The sequence below is a fragment of the Aristolochia californica genome, unplaced genomic scaffold (assembly GCF_029961685.1).
Source record: "Aristolochia californica isolate CCGP_79_NKW_82.1479 unplaced genomic scaffold, dmAriCali1.0.hap1 SCAF_9, whole genome shotgun sequence".
Lineage (NCBI taxonomy): Eukaryota > Viridiplantae > Streptophyta > Magnoliopsida > Piperales > Aristolochiaceae > Aristolochia > Aristolochia californica.
In genome coordinates this window covers 34,197,438-34,212,107 of record NW_027182290.1, presented here as the reverse complement: position 1 = coordinate 34,212,107, position 14,670 = coordinate 34,197,438, and the positions used below count along the sequence as shown (strand labels likewise).

The 14,670-nt window shown below is 38.5% G+C and overlaps 2 protein-coding genes across 3 annotated transcripts; one reads left to right on the top strand and one right to left on the bottom strand.

Moving 5' to 3' along the window:
- Positions 1-6,709: 6,709 nt before the first annotated feature.
- LOC137941481 (cleavage stimulating factor 64-like) lies at positions 6,710-11,016 on the bottom strand. 2 transcript variants are annotated; one of them, XM_068786921.1, is made up of 7 exons: positions 10,837-11,016; positions 10,673-10,750; positions 8,402-8,440; positions 7,770-8,318; positions 7,583-7,668; positions 7,089-7,271; positions 6,917-7,002 (listed from the first exon to the last, which is right to left on the bottom strand). In XM_068786921.1, exons 1-7 carry the CDS (start codon positions 10,927-10,929, stop codon positions 6,999-7,001), a joined length of 1,032 nt encoding a protein of 343 aa, XP_068643022.1. In that variant the 5' UTR covers positions 10,930-11,016; the 3' UTR covers positions 6,917-6,998. The 2 variants fall into 2 exon arrangements, with proteins under 2 accessions (XP_068643021.1, XP_068643022.1); XM_068786920.1 differs by lacking the exon at positions 7,583-7,668 and having other exon boundaries at positions 6,710-7,002.
- Positions 11,017-12,787: 1,771 nt separating this feature from the next.
- LOC137941217 (non-functional NADPH-dependent codeinone reductase 2-like) lies at positions 12,788-14,607 on the top strand. Its single transcript, XM_068786533.1, has 4 exons — positions 12,788-13,407; positions 13,499-13,742; positions 13,827-14,000; positions 14,121-14,607. Exons 1-4 carry the CDS (start codon positions 12,839-12,841, stop codon positions 14,343-14,345), a joined length of 1,212 nt encoding a protein of 403 aa, XP_068642634.1. The 5' UTR covers positions 12,788-12,838; the 3' UTR covers positions 14,346-14,607.
- Positions 14,608-14,670: the final 63 nt, after the last annotated feature.

The window sequence follows — 14,670 nt, the reverse complement described above, 5'->3', positions numbered from 1 at the left end:
AATTCTATACGACAACCGTACATTCAGAAAGAAAGATAATTGCAGTACTCCATTACAGACGAGCTCACTTTGTACTTCGTACATGTATTTGCGTGAAAAAAACGGGACCACGGCTTTGTTTACCTCCATGAAAGTGCCAGGGGATAGGATAGCTTAGTACGATACGTCCAACGGGACCACTGCATCCTTCCTTCCTATCATTCAGTTTTTCTCTCTAATGCGCCCCCTCTTACATCTTAATTCATCCTTCATTTTATCCTGACAATAATTACTCGTGCTCACTTGTTCGAAAACTTGAAATAGACGACAGCGTACGTGAGAGAAACATTTAATTCTCGCAAATGCATTTGTAAACTTGCTGGGATCACAGAGGAGAAGAAAATCATGCTTGAATGGGTGCTCTCTCTAAAGGACAACAGTTACGCAACTGTGTGTACAAGTACCAGTTATGCAACTGAAAAGATAATTGTCACATCATCCTCATGTACAAGAAAACAAGGTGATCAGTGGTCAGTGCTTCACTAAAACCTTCAGCAGCTTCAGAACGCAATGGTTCAAGAGCCTCTGCAGTTTATGCAGATCATTGGTGGTTGGAGTGGCCCAATCACCGTACCTTAATACGGCTACGACGCAGAGGCCGGAGTTTCTTTAGAAGTTTTCATTGCTTTGTTGCTGTACTCTGCTATAGTTTCTTCATCCAATTTATATTATGCTTCAAAGGCGGGGACAAACAAACCAAGAAGAAGTAGCTTTTAATTGCTGTAGCTATAGCTAAGAAACCATGGACTGCATGCTGCAAGATTCTGAATTGCACCGCGTAGGTCTAGTTCGAGGGCACTCCTACTATATAGCCTCTCTTTTGCAAAGATATGAAGATTATTTTTGAGTGAAATGCTTCAAGGATGGCACCAGTGGACAATTGAATGGGAAATTGAAGCACCCCTCAGTCGTGTGCACTAATTCAGCAGAGTCTGTGAGTACCGAAGTCAAAGATTTTCTTTAATGCCCTCAAAAGATTAGACGGAGTGGGAGGGGGGGGGGGGGGGGACCATCGGTCAAGTTTTTACTTCCGAAGGGGTTGTGATGATATTTACTTGTGCTAACTGGTGTCCTTTTAGTTTTTTGTTTCCATTTTTGTAGTTTTTACAGTGGTTGGTTTTACTAAAATTTGGCTGCTCTGGTTTTGACACCTGATATCATATAGCAGTATTACTTGCATTAGTTGAAGCACCATGAAAATCATTTTGCGTAGCCAGATGATTAAATGGCCCTTGACACAGTAGCTTTTGCATAAGCTGAGTTCTTTCCTTCTCTTGTAATGGTGGAAAGAGTTTCAACATTTGAAGATTCTTTCTACTTTTACCAGATTTCCGATCAACTCTACGCATCAAATATAATTGGGGCATATCCATCTTTTGCATGTTGGAGTAGTCGAAGAATGAAGTCCAAAGACACTCATACTGGCTGGTTGCTACTCTCTTCTTTCTTCATATCGTCACTTACTTCTTCCCAGCAAGTCATTCTTCCTTCTGTGGAATCTTAAGCAGAAGCCCATACTTTGGTGTTGTCTTGTGTTTGCTTCCGGATTCTACATTATTCAAAGACCATTTGACTTATTCCAATAGTTCGAATCTAATTTTTAGCTTGTGAATTCGAGTGAAATCAAATATCATAAGCATTTCTGACTAGATATGGAAAAGTGGTGGTGACCTTAGGAAGTAAGATTCTTACGTTAGAAGAACAACAAACAAGAGGTAGTAAGAAAGACTTAAACAAAATCATGCTTCTTAATATTAGCTATGAATGGAGGGCACTGTTAACATAGCTAACCTAAAGTTACGGGATTTTAGTATTTATGGTATTACTAGCATTGATTATTTAGACTATGTCTTCTGCTAAGTTTATCGTAAATCAAAAAGAAAGAACAAAATTTTCATGAATGAGCTGTTGAGTTGCACTCAAATTAAACAGATCTCTGATAGAACTTCAGTAATTTAAAAATGCTTAGTTTCGTCGGTCATTGCAGAGTAGTATATTTAAGTACAACCGCCTTTTAATCATCCAAATTTCTCGTTTGAAACAAACTGAAGGAGGTCGAGAGGTTGCAGAAAGAGCTACTTACGATTTTTCTATCGAAAGTTTTAGTAAAATCTAGAATTGTCCATCGAATTTTTCTAATTTTTTTCTTGCAAGATTTTTGCCTTGATCCAAACAACGGCACAGAATCCTAGCTCATCTATCATCTCCAAACTTCTTCCCGCCAAATTGGTTTAGGCTTAGGAATACCCTATTGCTATATAGATGACAGTGGCAGCTTCATGTACTCGGCCTAACGATCATTGTAATTCTAATTCATGTTCATCCGTTCTAGCTTAAATTTGGATACTGCAATTTGCAAGCCACCCATTCTGTGGTATCTTGGTTAAATCAGATTAAACGATTCCTCTGCAAATGTTATCACGGAAAACAGCTTCGTCTTTTTTTTTTTCCTACCAAAGCCTTCCGATTCGAGCTTAAAAGCTCCACGCTAACCACTTTCTGGCAGCATCGTCTTGTAGCTTTCTTGAATGGCTCGAGACTCCTCTACGTTGCGTGGGTACATTAATTTATACAAGTTCTTTCTTTATGAGAGCAAGACAGAGAGAGCTTTGATAAACGGATGAACCAATCCAGTGAGAGCTTCAGGCAATTGTCCCTCACTGAAAATTTATATCGTAAGCACGCGGTGAAGTGGAAGGTCACAGAGTCGACTTTTACTGCAAATTAACTAAAAGGGGAATGTCCATGACTTTTAAAGTAAACACTTTAAAGATGTGTCGCCAGCAGTACTAACACTCGCAGAAAAGCTTCCAAGCACCTTTCCCTCTATTCTTTTGCTTGATTTTAGACGCATTAGTGAGCGTTGTTCAGTAACGTGCTTTTTACCGCCAAGAAATCCCTTTCATCTTCGTCGTTTTTTTTCTGTTTTCTTACCTTTGCAATTATAAATACTTGATCGTAATTATATGCAGCTTTATTTGTCCCATTTCTGCGCGATAGATTCGCTTTCGCGGCGCTGAAAAGGGTAAAGCACAGGTTATGTTAACCAACTTTGAACAAGTAGCATTTTACAGTTGCTGCTGTCAGCTATCCTTTCACTTGGTTTTCTTCTCCGTCGAATGGCGCCAAGTCATGTCAATACGTGCGCAAGTACTTGGGTGAATCCCGGTTCGTTAAGTCCCACTTCTCTCCACTCTCGAGCGACAGGCAGAGATAGTAGCCTTCTTCCTGCTCCTGAATGAGAAACATTTGCTTGGTGCAGCCCAACAAGAACGACAATGGGGCCAGGCCAGATCTCATAACAAAAGCAGGAGATACAGGTCGCTGCAGGAAACTCTGATTTAACGGCTGAATACCAAAAAATTTACCCGTAGTAATTTCCCAGCGGACTTGAATAGGCTCAACTACTGCCGCTTTTGCAGGAAACTCTTTTTTCTGAGCGTCTCATGAAACGTCATGTTAAGCTCAAACTGAATGGGAAACTGAACCGAACCTGGGACTCATATGTACAGAAGTCAGTTCAGAAATCAACGGTGAAAGAGACTAGTAAAATAATCTTTATTGCAACAAAAAAAAAAAAAAAAAAAGTAGGAAAACAAACCAAGGATTTTCTGAATTTGAACTTTCGCTTGATCCTCTACAAGCCGTTTGAATGTCATATGTACATGGCGACGGGAAGACTCCATTACTTTCATAAATAATGGGAAACCGCTGCAAACCATTGCTGCCTATGGATCGAAAAAGTTTGCCCTAGCCAAACTCTTTTGAGCAAGAGTCATTCCAGCTGAAGCCTAGGCCTGACTGATCCTCAAACTGCTCCCTACCATCCAATGAGCATTCTCAACCACAACAGCGCGACTCTTCAGATCATAGACGAAGCATAGCTCTCGAAAGCCATTTCCCCGTACCCAAAACAGCTACGTCTTCACTGAGTTACAAAGGCAGAGCAGCTTTTTATCATCTCCCTCTAGAGTTAATATATATATGCATTCCACTCATTTCTGTTACTAGAAACCGATATTTATCGCTCGTCCTTCCACACTCACGACGCATCGAGTGAGATCTTAACGGAACAGAGCTCGAATCTCTCCTGAGAGGAAGACCCATTAAATTAAATTAAATTAAAGAAGCGAACTAGACACTTCTTTTTGGAAATGCGGTCTCACGCTTGCTCTCGTCGGCTGAAAGCGAGAGAACATGAGATAATATAACAGAGAAGAGCCGAGTTTTTGAGTTCAGCAGCCGTCCTTTCTACTTTTAGCATACCTGGAGGCCGGAAGCTAAGGAATCCGACACATCGTTTTCAGTAGGACCTATGCCTAAGCTCCATTTTATATGTAGAGCAGAACAACGAAAAAAACAAATATTTTATCAAGTCCAACTCTATTGTTGAAGAAAAAAACCTAAACAATCAAGCTCAGTTTTTTTTTTTTTTTTTTTTTAAAAAAATAGACTGCATTGCTCATATCAGTGTTGTAAAATCTAACTTATGGGGGGACATGAAAAGGTTTTGGAATTATAACAATTCGTATAAAAATGAAATTTTATGTGGTTCTCGAGCTTAATCCACCTACAAAAGAAAAAGTAAGGAAATATTTTATTAAATTAGGATGGTTTTTAATCAATTATAAACTTATTATAGGCTATTTGAAGCTTTAATCACATATTCAAATTTTCTTGATTTTGGATGATCAATGCATATCAATTGATTGATTTGTCAACATGGCAATTGGCACGAGCCATGTTGGTTTTGTCATCTATTGTGATGCCCCTTTTTATCTCTTGTTACAACATCATAGGCAAAAGGATTGAATTTTTATTTTCTTTCAATAGTTTTTTCAATTTTGAGGTAAATATATTATATTGGTAAGACAAAAGGGTTTTTTTTTTTTTTAAAAAAAAATCTCCCATGAAAACTTGAAATTCTTGACAAAAGGTGAAATGTTCAAAATTAAATGATCTATTTGATAGATAAAGTAATTTGGATAAATAAATATAGAATAGATACGGAGAATTTTTTTTAATGAGTGACAAAAAATTATGCCAAAGAGAAAAAATTTAGCTCTTATACCTTGTAAAAATCTGTATAAAAATGAAATTAAATGCTTGAAAGTAAAAGGCATAAATTTTTTTTACGTGGTTTAGCCAAGAGCTTATTCCACTAAAAGAAAAAAAGAGATTTCTTAAATCACAACAGTTAAACCAATTTATGGGCTAACGAGGGATAATTTGAATCCTTAATTTTATGTGGTTCTTGATCTAGAGAATCAAATCAATCAAGATGTTTTTTTCTTGATTTTGGGTAATCACATGTCATTGATTTTACTAATTAAATGAAAATTAATCATAAAAATATAAATTATTCTCTTTAACAGGATTCCGATTGAACCGGCTCATGTATGTTAAACTACCAACTCGACAAGATCTTAACATCATCATCATCATCATCTATTATTTCATTTTTTTTAAAAGAAAGTCGGGGCGGAAGGCCTTGCCCCTCCTTGTTTTTGTTTGCTGGTAGTGTAAGGGCCCAAACCCACTCCATGAGAAACTTCACACGACTGGGAGAATTTGAGTTGACATGAAGTGAAATAAATCACTCCAACATTACTTAATTCATTAGATTAAGGGGTTAGTGTACAATGAATTACACTTTAGTGAATCATGTCAATTTATTCGCTCAGGCAAAAAACAGGTAATTTAGATTCCGACTTGTTTTGCGAATCAAACAATTGAAGCGCACAGGAAGTGCGCTTTTCTCCATCCCCCCCTCCCTCGTGATACTTCGGCCAAAATTCCCCTCCATCCCCTCCACACCCCCCCCCCCCCCCCCCCCCCCCCCCCCCCCCCCCTCTCCTCTCCCTCTCGACCTCCGTTGCAGAGCACGGGAAGCCGAACCTCTCAATCTCCTGGCCTCTCTTCTCTCTCTCGACCTTCCTCTCTTTTCCCTCTCGACGTACCGTCGGAGCATCGCCTCCGTCGCCGTGAGGAAGACGAAGTTTAATTTTTCCTAAGCTAGGAAAAATTAAACCAACGTCATAAAAATAATAATCTATATTTTTTATTTATAAAATAATTATTTTTATTTATTCAATATATTATTTTTTAATTATTGTATTAAATTAGTGATTTAATAGTCATAATTAAAATATTATTAAAATAAATATTTGATAAATTGTTTTAGTTTTATTATCCCATTGTTATAATTAATTAAATCAATGGTTCTAAATTTTGTGACAATATAATTTTTTTATTACTATATTAAATTATTTTTTTAATATTAAAATATATCTTATGTTATTTTTTTACTTTTAATTAATTATTTATAATAATTTATTCTAGTCACATGTAATTATTATATTAATTTACAATAAAATATAATCATTAATATTATAATATTTTTTATTAATTATAATATTAATATATTTTAATACTACACGTTAAATCACTTATAAATGCAATAACCATGTTTATTTTGGTTAATTATCTGTTTAAGAATATTTTCTATTTAAGTATATTATAAAAGGTTACTCATCCATTTGTTTATATTATACTTTTCATTTGGAGACACTAACATTGGAATCTGTTTGCCAGTGCACTTGAACTCGTCTACACTAACACCTAAGGATAAGTTGAAGTTAAATCTATTCGTTTAAAATGAATTGAATTCTTCACTTCATTTCAAGTTTATTATGGACTAACCCCCCTAGATAAACCATGCCATCTAAGAGATAAACAGCTATTTCTGAACCATAATATTACATTCACCCTTGCGACTAGTTAAAGAGCAGCCAAGCTCTTCTACCTGCTCTAGACTCGACCCACATCACTCTATTGCCGCTACCGAAGCATCTGCTGTAGTTGCAAAACTTGCTGTCTTTGCTCTGGTGGGAGAAGATTAATCTGCTCCGGGGTAAGGCTCATAACTTGCTGGAGCACAGCCTTTTCCATCTCAGGCGTCAACTGCACATGAATGACAAAGAAGTAGAAACCAAGTACGAACCAAGCTTGAGACACTCCACGTGGAGAGCAGAAGCTGAGAAACTTACCTGTGGAGGCCGAGGAGTCCGGGCACCAGAGGCCATCTGGGCTTGAACCAACGGTGGACCTGGTAAATGTGCTCCACCAGCTGAACTCTCCACTGGACCAGACATCCAAGGAGCTCCTCTATCCACTTGCATTGAAGTTGCTCCTTGGTTACTGCTGTACTCTGCTCCCCCACGCCCACCCACCTGAAAGGTACAACATGATCAAGCCACAAATTAGCGGAGAGGGGAGCCCATAAAGCAAAGAGTTGTCCAGTATAGACCACAGATCCATTCATGTCGCAAAAAATTGGTGGAAGAAACTCCATAACAATTGGTACTAGCGTTAATCTCCTATTCTTCCAGGTAAAGTAACACCAAAGTGGTTCAGTAGAATTAATATCTTCCAGTGGAATCACAGGAACACCAACTGAATAACAGGACGCAGAATCACAAATCACCTTGCACATAAGTAAAGAGTAAACTTTAAAAAAACAGAGAGAGGCCACAATTAAAACCTAAGAGAGCTGTTGAGATGGTAGTTGACTGAGCAGAGGTGGTTGCCCCTGGAGGGATGAACCAATACCAGCTTGAGGGTTGACACCTGACTAAAATATATGGAGAGCTATAAGTTTGTGTGACAAGCATATTAACAGAACTAAGAATAATCTGCACATGCCTAGATTTCGTCTTTTCTCAACTTACATGAAACATAGGTTGTGACATGAGTTGTTGAGGCGGTTGGAACCCTGCACTGGGACCTATTTGTGAATGCATCTGGTGTGAAAATGGCTGCAAAGAAGAGGGCCTTGGTTGTGGTAGCATGGGTGGCTTTAGTGGCTGATGGTGTATTCCAGGGGCTTGCAAAGTTTGTTGTTGTGACTGACTTGAGATAGAAGGTTGAGGAACAGAAGATGGTGGACTAGCAGAATGATGTGGGGCAGCAGGAGGATGGTGAGATAGGGAAGGCTGGGGAAGTGATGTAGAGGATATTTGTGCACCTAACTGGGCCTTGAAATGTTGTGGACCTGTCTGGGAGGGAAGGGTCAAGGGTGGAGCAGTGGCACTTGTGAATGGAAAAGATTGACTTGATTGCTGCCTTGATGGGTATTGGAGCTGGGATGAGCCTGATTGACCTGCAAGGACAGACTGACCAGGAAGTGATTGAGTAGGAGGCACAATCAAGGGCTGGCATGGTTGTACAGGTGGTGGTTGTTGAGAAGCCTGAGATAATGTCTGCTGAATGTTTGGCATCTAAACAATGTACAGGAAAAGTTAACGATTACATTCAGATAACAATATAGGTAACAGAAATTGGCAGAAAGTTGTAAGCAAACCACTTGAGGAAGCTGCACCATTCCAAGCATTATTTGTGCCTAAATGCAAAGCATAAGCAATAAATGGATCAGTAACATGCCACTTAAAAATTTGAAACCCATTAAATAAAAAAAAAAAAGCATCAGCAGATTATCAAAGGCCAGGACAATTTGGTCACAGATGCAGTTTCAGGAGAGTTTGGGCACTAACTTTGATCACAATACCAGAATCCTACTGTTTAATAGAGGGTTCTGAGAAATGTGCCCCTCGTACTACACATCTACATATTACATGTTTAGTTGATAAAGGAAAACCAATATTAAGACCCTTGACTATTTTATCTTAACAAGGAAACAAATGCATGAAACTCACATCCTTGGGAATTAGATGAGTTTTTGTAAAGTGAGTACCAAGGTACTCCAAAGAATAAGAATAAGAAGAAGAAAAAGAAGAAGACTAAGCTCAGTTAAATAAGTCTGACACTGACAATTTTTACTGCTTTTCAATAATCAACTGACTACAACCTCATGATAAATTTCATAGACTAGCAAAATATTTTGACCAAGCAAAAAATACATATTTGTTTTTTCAGATACAGTTCTCAAGCTATATTAACAATTCCGGGTAAAACTCACAAAGTACAACAAATATAAAAAGCCTGACAAATGTAGACAAACTGTGAAGAGAATCCAGGAGTTCAACAAACTTTCTGGAGTCTCTTCGAATCTATGGATAGTTTGCATTGTTGCGCAAGAGAACCTGTAGACATTCAATTGTTAAAATAAATGACAAACAATACAGGTGTTTGGCTTGATCAGATCATGACTATGATGAGGTCAGACCAATTACTCATCTGGGAAAAAGAGAAAAGGATGCCCAATTTTTTTTTGCGTAACCAACTATATGATGCATTGCACTTGAACTAGTAACTAATTAACATGATCTGCCATGGTATGTAAAAAGCAAATACCTATCAGTTCATAAGAATCACTTGTCCATCTCTACCACTGGAACATTCAATATAGAACTCTACCTGGAAGGCCAAACTTCAATACTTGCCAGAGTGGCTTCCAGTAGTATAATTCAACTTTTTTTTGGAAGGACAATTTTTTTATCAAACAGCAAAAACAAAGATTCCAAAGAGCTAAGAGATGGCAATATTCCCAACAAGATGTTGAAAGCTAAGCCCCTCTTTGAAGAGCTTATAAGCGAGGCCATTGGCCGACCAACGCACATGAGACAACAATGTGAACACAATCTGTGAAATCAAGAATTTGTTCAAAGTTTTGGTTGAATCTCCATGGAAAATCCTCAGTCTTCTTGCACCAGCTGATCACCAACATTGGATCCCCTTCAACTAACAAATAATTGGAAACACACTGCTGCTTGAAAGTCTTCATTCTGATCTCAGCATTGTTTGAATCAATGATGCCAAGGGGGCAGAAGTAGGAATACCATTAGAATGTGGAAGACACCCCCACAACTTGGCAGCCCCAGATTCCCAAATATAGCTGACAAACTACAGTCATAAAAGACAGCAAAAGATGCAAGAGATCTAATTGCAAAAGCAAGATTTTGACAAAAACTTCATAAGATGAGTTATTAACCCTAGCTCTTTTTTACTTGGTCAACAGATGGAGGAAAGATTCTATGTTGAAGCTTTGGTAGGAAACAATGTCCTCTGTGGTAGGAAAAAAATATTTGTTGAAGCTAGAATTATCAGCACAACAAAAGTTCAATGTTCATTTAGCCCTGAAAAAAATGACACTTGATTGTTCTCAGCCATATAAAAGTAGTACTGGGTCAAAGATGAATTGTGACCATTTCACACAAAACAACTTATAATTTGATACATTCAGAGATGAATCAAGATTAGTATCACCCACCAGTAGACATCCGATCCAATGGGTTGCATTGCTCGCCATGGCTAGAACAGGCAAATGAGAAGCAGCTTAGATTTATAGCCGGCATAAAACTTGTTATTGATGATTTTGCAGCAGCAACCACCATGCCTTCTACTCATAAGAAAAAATTTCTGTATATTTTACATTTCTGAAAGCCTTCTACAAAGAACTTCCATAAATATCGTTGCATGATATCGTTTCGTATTTTCAAATTCCGATAATTACTGAAAAGACCAATCTTAATGGGAGGTAAACTACGAATGAAGATAAAAGGCAAGCATCAAAACCGCAATTTCCAAACTATAAAGTCGACAATTAGGACTTACAAAGCCAAAAAATTGTCTAACTCGAAACAAGCTAATAGAGACAAAAACGAAAAACAATTACCTGGAAAAGAGCTTTAGTGAGAAGAGGATTTTCCACGAGGATCTGTCTTGCTTGCTGCTGGTTTTGCTCGATAAGAGCCTGAACGAGCAACAATCACAACCACAATATGGTATTCCTAACAAAATGATTAAATGAAGAAATTTCAGGAAGAGAGGGGTCTTTACTTTCATCTGGGACATGACATCATAAAGCTGATTTTTAGACATTCCTGCGAGGTGAGATGTCAAATTATCACCGGCAATCTGCTTCCCAGCCATGGCTCCTGAGAATCTTCGGGGAGCGAGGAGAGGGGAATGTGATTTGGACGTTCGTCCTGGAACACCAATCCAAATTAAACGGCGGGACTGACCTTTGAACTAGGGAAGCATTTAGAAAAAGGTCGGTAAGGATCTGTTAGTGCGCATAATACAAAGTGCTGAGAGAATTCTTATTAATTAAATAATCTGATAGATTTAATTTTTATAATTTTTATTTGTTATTATTATTAATAAAATAAAAGATAGAATTTAAATTGTGATAAATTAATAAATAATTAATTAATTTTATAAAAATAAATAAGAAAAAAATACTTACTTTTATAATATCAAAATAGTTAATCAAATTGTTATTTTTACGTGTTTAAATTCTTACTCTTAAACTAGTAACTAAATATAATATTAAACATTATTAATTTATATAAAAAATATATTTTATTATATAAAATTAGTCTATTAACTCTTATAAAATAATTATACTTAACTTTTTAATTAATAAACTAAGATAAATTTTAACTTGTGATAATTAATAAAGATTTTAAAAATTATATAAAAATAAAATAATTAAACAAATGCTTATAAACTAATGAATATCTCTAAATTTAATCTCATGGTCAGACAACCTCCAGAACTAATGGGAGATGCCTGATTCCTAAATCAAAAGTTCAGAAATAATTAAAGAATTAAAGGTGTAAAAAACAAATGAATCACTGAAACAGGACCCTTGGGGACAAGGAAGATTCAAGTACGGCTACAAGTGAGAATCTGGTTGAAGAATAACCTAGCATCATAGTAAACTAATTTAACCCTATTGGATTAGTCAACTCCCAATAAGTGTGAGTACAAAGAATAATGCCTGAACCGGTACTCTTTCCTCATCCAACCACATGGTAAGTCACTTGGTGTGAAGTAAAGGGAGATGGGTTTTTTTTTTTTTTTTTTTTTTTTCTCACCATGCAACAATGGACAAGAAAGAGTAGGGATATCATTTCTAAATAAGGCTTTCTTAGATGTTGCATTTCATAATTTCAAATGCAAGCCTGGGGTGGGTATGGGAAGGAGGGGTTTCTCCTCGTTTTTTGAGTAGCAGGAGAGACCCACCTTACGAGGGAGGGAAGGACTAGAGCCTCCATCTATTTTCAATATTACAAAACACTTAAATGACAAGGGTATCTAGAGATAATTAAACTTTAAAGTAATAAAGATTTCTATATTCTTCCTAATTGCCAGTAACCTTGACTATCCACATCTTTTGCTTTTTACCTGGTTAAAACTTTAAGACTGGTTTACTGATTTTCTATCTTTACTCTTTATTTCTTTTCAAAATCTAATCATCTATTAGTATTTTGGTAGATTTCTTTTCAATCGTAGAAGAGAGTGTATAAGGACCCATTCACAGGTGAGATAATCCTGTTCGCGAACCTGCCTAATGCCAGCCATTAATAGCTCAACGATCCCCAGTGGCCTTAGTGCCTCTTTTGAGCAAGCTATTTTAGTCGGGAAATAGCAAAACCAGAACTGGTCATTAGCCATGTTTGATCGACGGCATCTATTGAAGCTGCCATGTTTGCAAAATTCCAACCGTAGACAAGGGACGCAGTCCAGTCACCTAGTCTACACTCTAAAAGCCGCCTCTGTTGCCAACACTGGAAAGCCGAGTTTCAAGCTTCCAGTCCACTGGTCTCGCTGTAACTGGTGTATTTTGACGGGCAGCTTGACAGGCGAGTACCTGATATAGAACAATATGTGAAACAAATATCTTTGAACGGTGGATGCCGGGGGGGGGGCTCCTGTCTTCATGAGTTCGTGTCATTACAAAAACGGAGATAACAGGCTCTGATTCTCAGTGCGATCTGTTGATAGTAAAGCAAAAGATTTGAAAGAGGAAAACCTAGACCCCGCTGAAGTGAATATGGGAGGTTTGGAGATCCTTAACGGAGTTGCTCCTGTCAGCCAGGCCGAGGCCCCGGCCCCTGTTACGGTCGTAACTGAGAGCGACAATCTATCAGGTAGAGCTAATGATCAAGGGAACACAAAGAGTACCCTGCCTTCTTTGCCACAGGAGAAGGAAAGTGCCTTGCTCTTGGTTGAAGAGAAGAAAGAAGAGAAAGACGAAGACGTTGTTGTGATCGAAGAAGCTGTGAAGGAAGAGGAGAAGAAAGAAGAGAAACTGGTTCGGGGGCCGGAGGTGACTTTGAATTCCGGAAGGAAGTTGCCGTTGCTGGGTACGGGGACTGCGTCGTGGCCGCTTCCGCCGATAGAAGATCTCAAGAACGCCATCTTGGACGCCATGGAAGTGGGCTACCGCCACTTCGATTCGGCAGCGCTCTATCAGAGCGAGGACGGCCTGGGAGTAGCCATAGCTGAAGCTCTGGAGAGAGGTATTATTAAGAGCAGAGACGAGCTCCATATCACTACTAAGCTATGGTGCAATAATGCCACTCCCGGACGCGTCCTTCCGGCTATTCGCGAATCGCTGAGGTAATCAGATTTTCATTTGTTTTATGTTGAGGGCAATTTAATATAACTCTTGTCTTCTCTCGGTTGATTGAACGATGTTATTATGTTGCAGGAAGCTGCAGCTGGAATACGTGGACTTGTACTTGATTCATTTCCCTGTGCACTTGAAGGAACATGTTCTGGATATGAGCTGCGAGAAGGATGACATTCTTCCTCTTGACCTGAAATCGACATGGGAAGCCATGGAAGAGATACATAAGATGGGTTTGGCCAAGTCCATAGGAGTGAGCAACTTCACCTGCAAGAAGCTCGCGGACTTGCTTGCCGTAGCCAAGGTCCCTCCCGCCGTCAATCAGGTTGAACCCATTTCCCATATTTAGTCGTTATTTATCCGAAGGTCATTGGCGACTACTCATCGCTTTTTGTGCTGATCTCTTCAGGTTGAAATGCATCCAGTTTGGCAACAGAAGAAACTGAGACACTTCTGCAAAGAGAAGGGCATTCATGTGAGCGCATACTCCCCTCTAGGAGCTAAAGAATGGGGATTCGATGTAGTCCTCAGCAACCCTGTAATTAATGAAATTGCTAAAGCCAAGGGAAAGAGCGTTGCTCAGGTAAATTGACTTATGTACCCGACTCTTTAGCTTAATTTCTCTCTTATCTAGACATCGTCCAACTAGTCGAAAGTTATATAGAGCCAAAAAGTAAAAAAGACTCTTTATCTGTTTCGATAGATTGCCTTGAGATGGGGATTACAGCAAGGAGTTAGCCTGATACCCAAGAGCTTCAACAAAGGCAGGCTTGCACAAAATTTCGCGATACTGGACTGGGAACTGACTGAGGAAGAACTGCAGAAGATCGGTGAAATCCCCCAGAAAAGGGTCGCGACCATACCGGAGTTCATCTTTCCGGACGGGATGTTCAAGTCATCGGAAGAGTTTTGGGACGGAGAGATGTGAATCTACCGTAGTAGCGGAAATAAGCGGCTTGATGCGAGTCCTAGTTTTCTTATGGTCTGTTTTTCTTCATAGCTTTAACGGAGATTACTCCGCCAGTTGAATTTTCGTGTACACGCTTTATTACATGAATGGGAGACATGGACCGGTTCAGTTTGTCACAGTAAATGGGTTATTAAACCTTAATAATGAACTCCTTTAAACGCTGGTACAACTTCTAAGTTCTCAGTGGCCAACCGTTCCAAACCCACGTGTACCTCACTTTGTCTGGATAGTCTTACTAAGGAAAATAAGCAACAGTAACGACACTAGACATGGAGTCTCTGGT

Coding starts and splice junctions, on each gene's coding strand:
- LOC137941481 (XM_068786920.1), bottom strand. CDS start 10,929: ATGGCTGGGAAGCAGATTGCCGGTGATAATTTGACATCTCACCTCGCA. Junction 10,751..10,836: donor ATGTCATGTCCCAGATGAAA/GTAAAGACCCCT, acceptor TTGCTCGTTCAG/GCTCTTATCGAGCAAAACCA. Junction 8,319..8,401: donor TGGTGCAGCTTCCTCAAGTG/GTTTGCTTACAA, acceptor TACATTGTTTAG/ATGCCAAACATTCAGCAGAC.
- LOC137941217 (XM_068786533.1), top strand. CDS start 12,839: ATGGGAGGTTTGGAGATCCTTAACGGAGTTGCTCCTGTCAGCCAGGCC. Junction 13,408..13,498: donor GCTATTCGCGAATCGCTGAG/GTAATCAGATTT, acceptor ATTATGTTGCAG/GAAGCTGCAGCTGGAATACG. Junction 14,001..14,120: donor AGGGAAAGAGCGTTGCTCAG/GTAAATTGACTT, acceptor CTGTTTCGATAG/ATTGCCTTGAGATGGGGATT.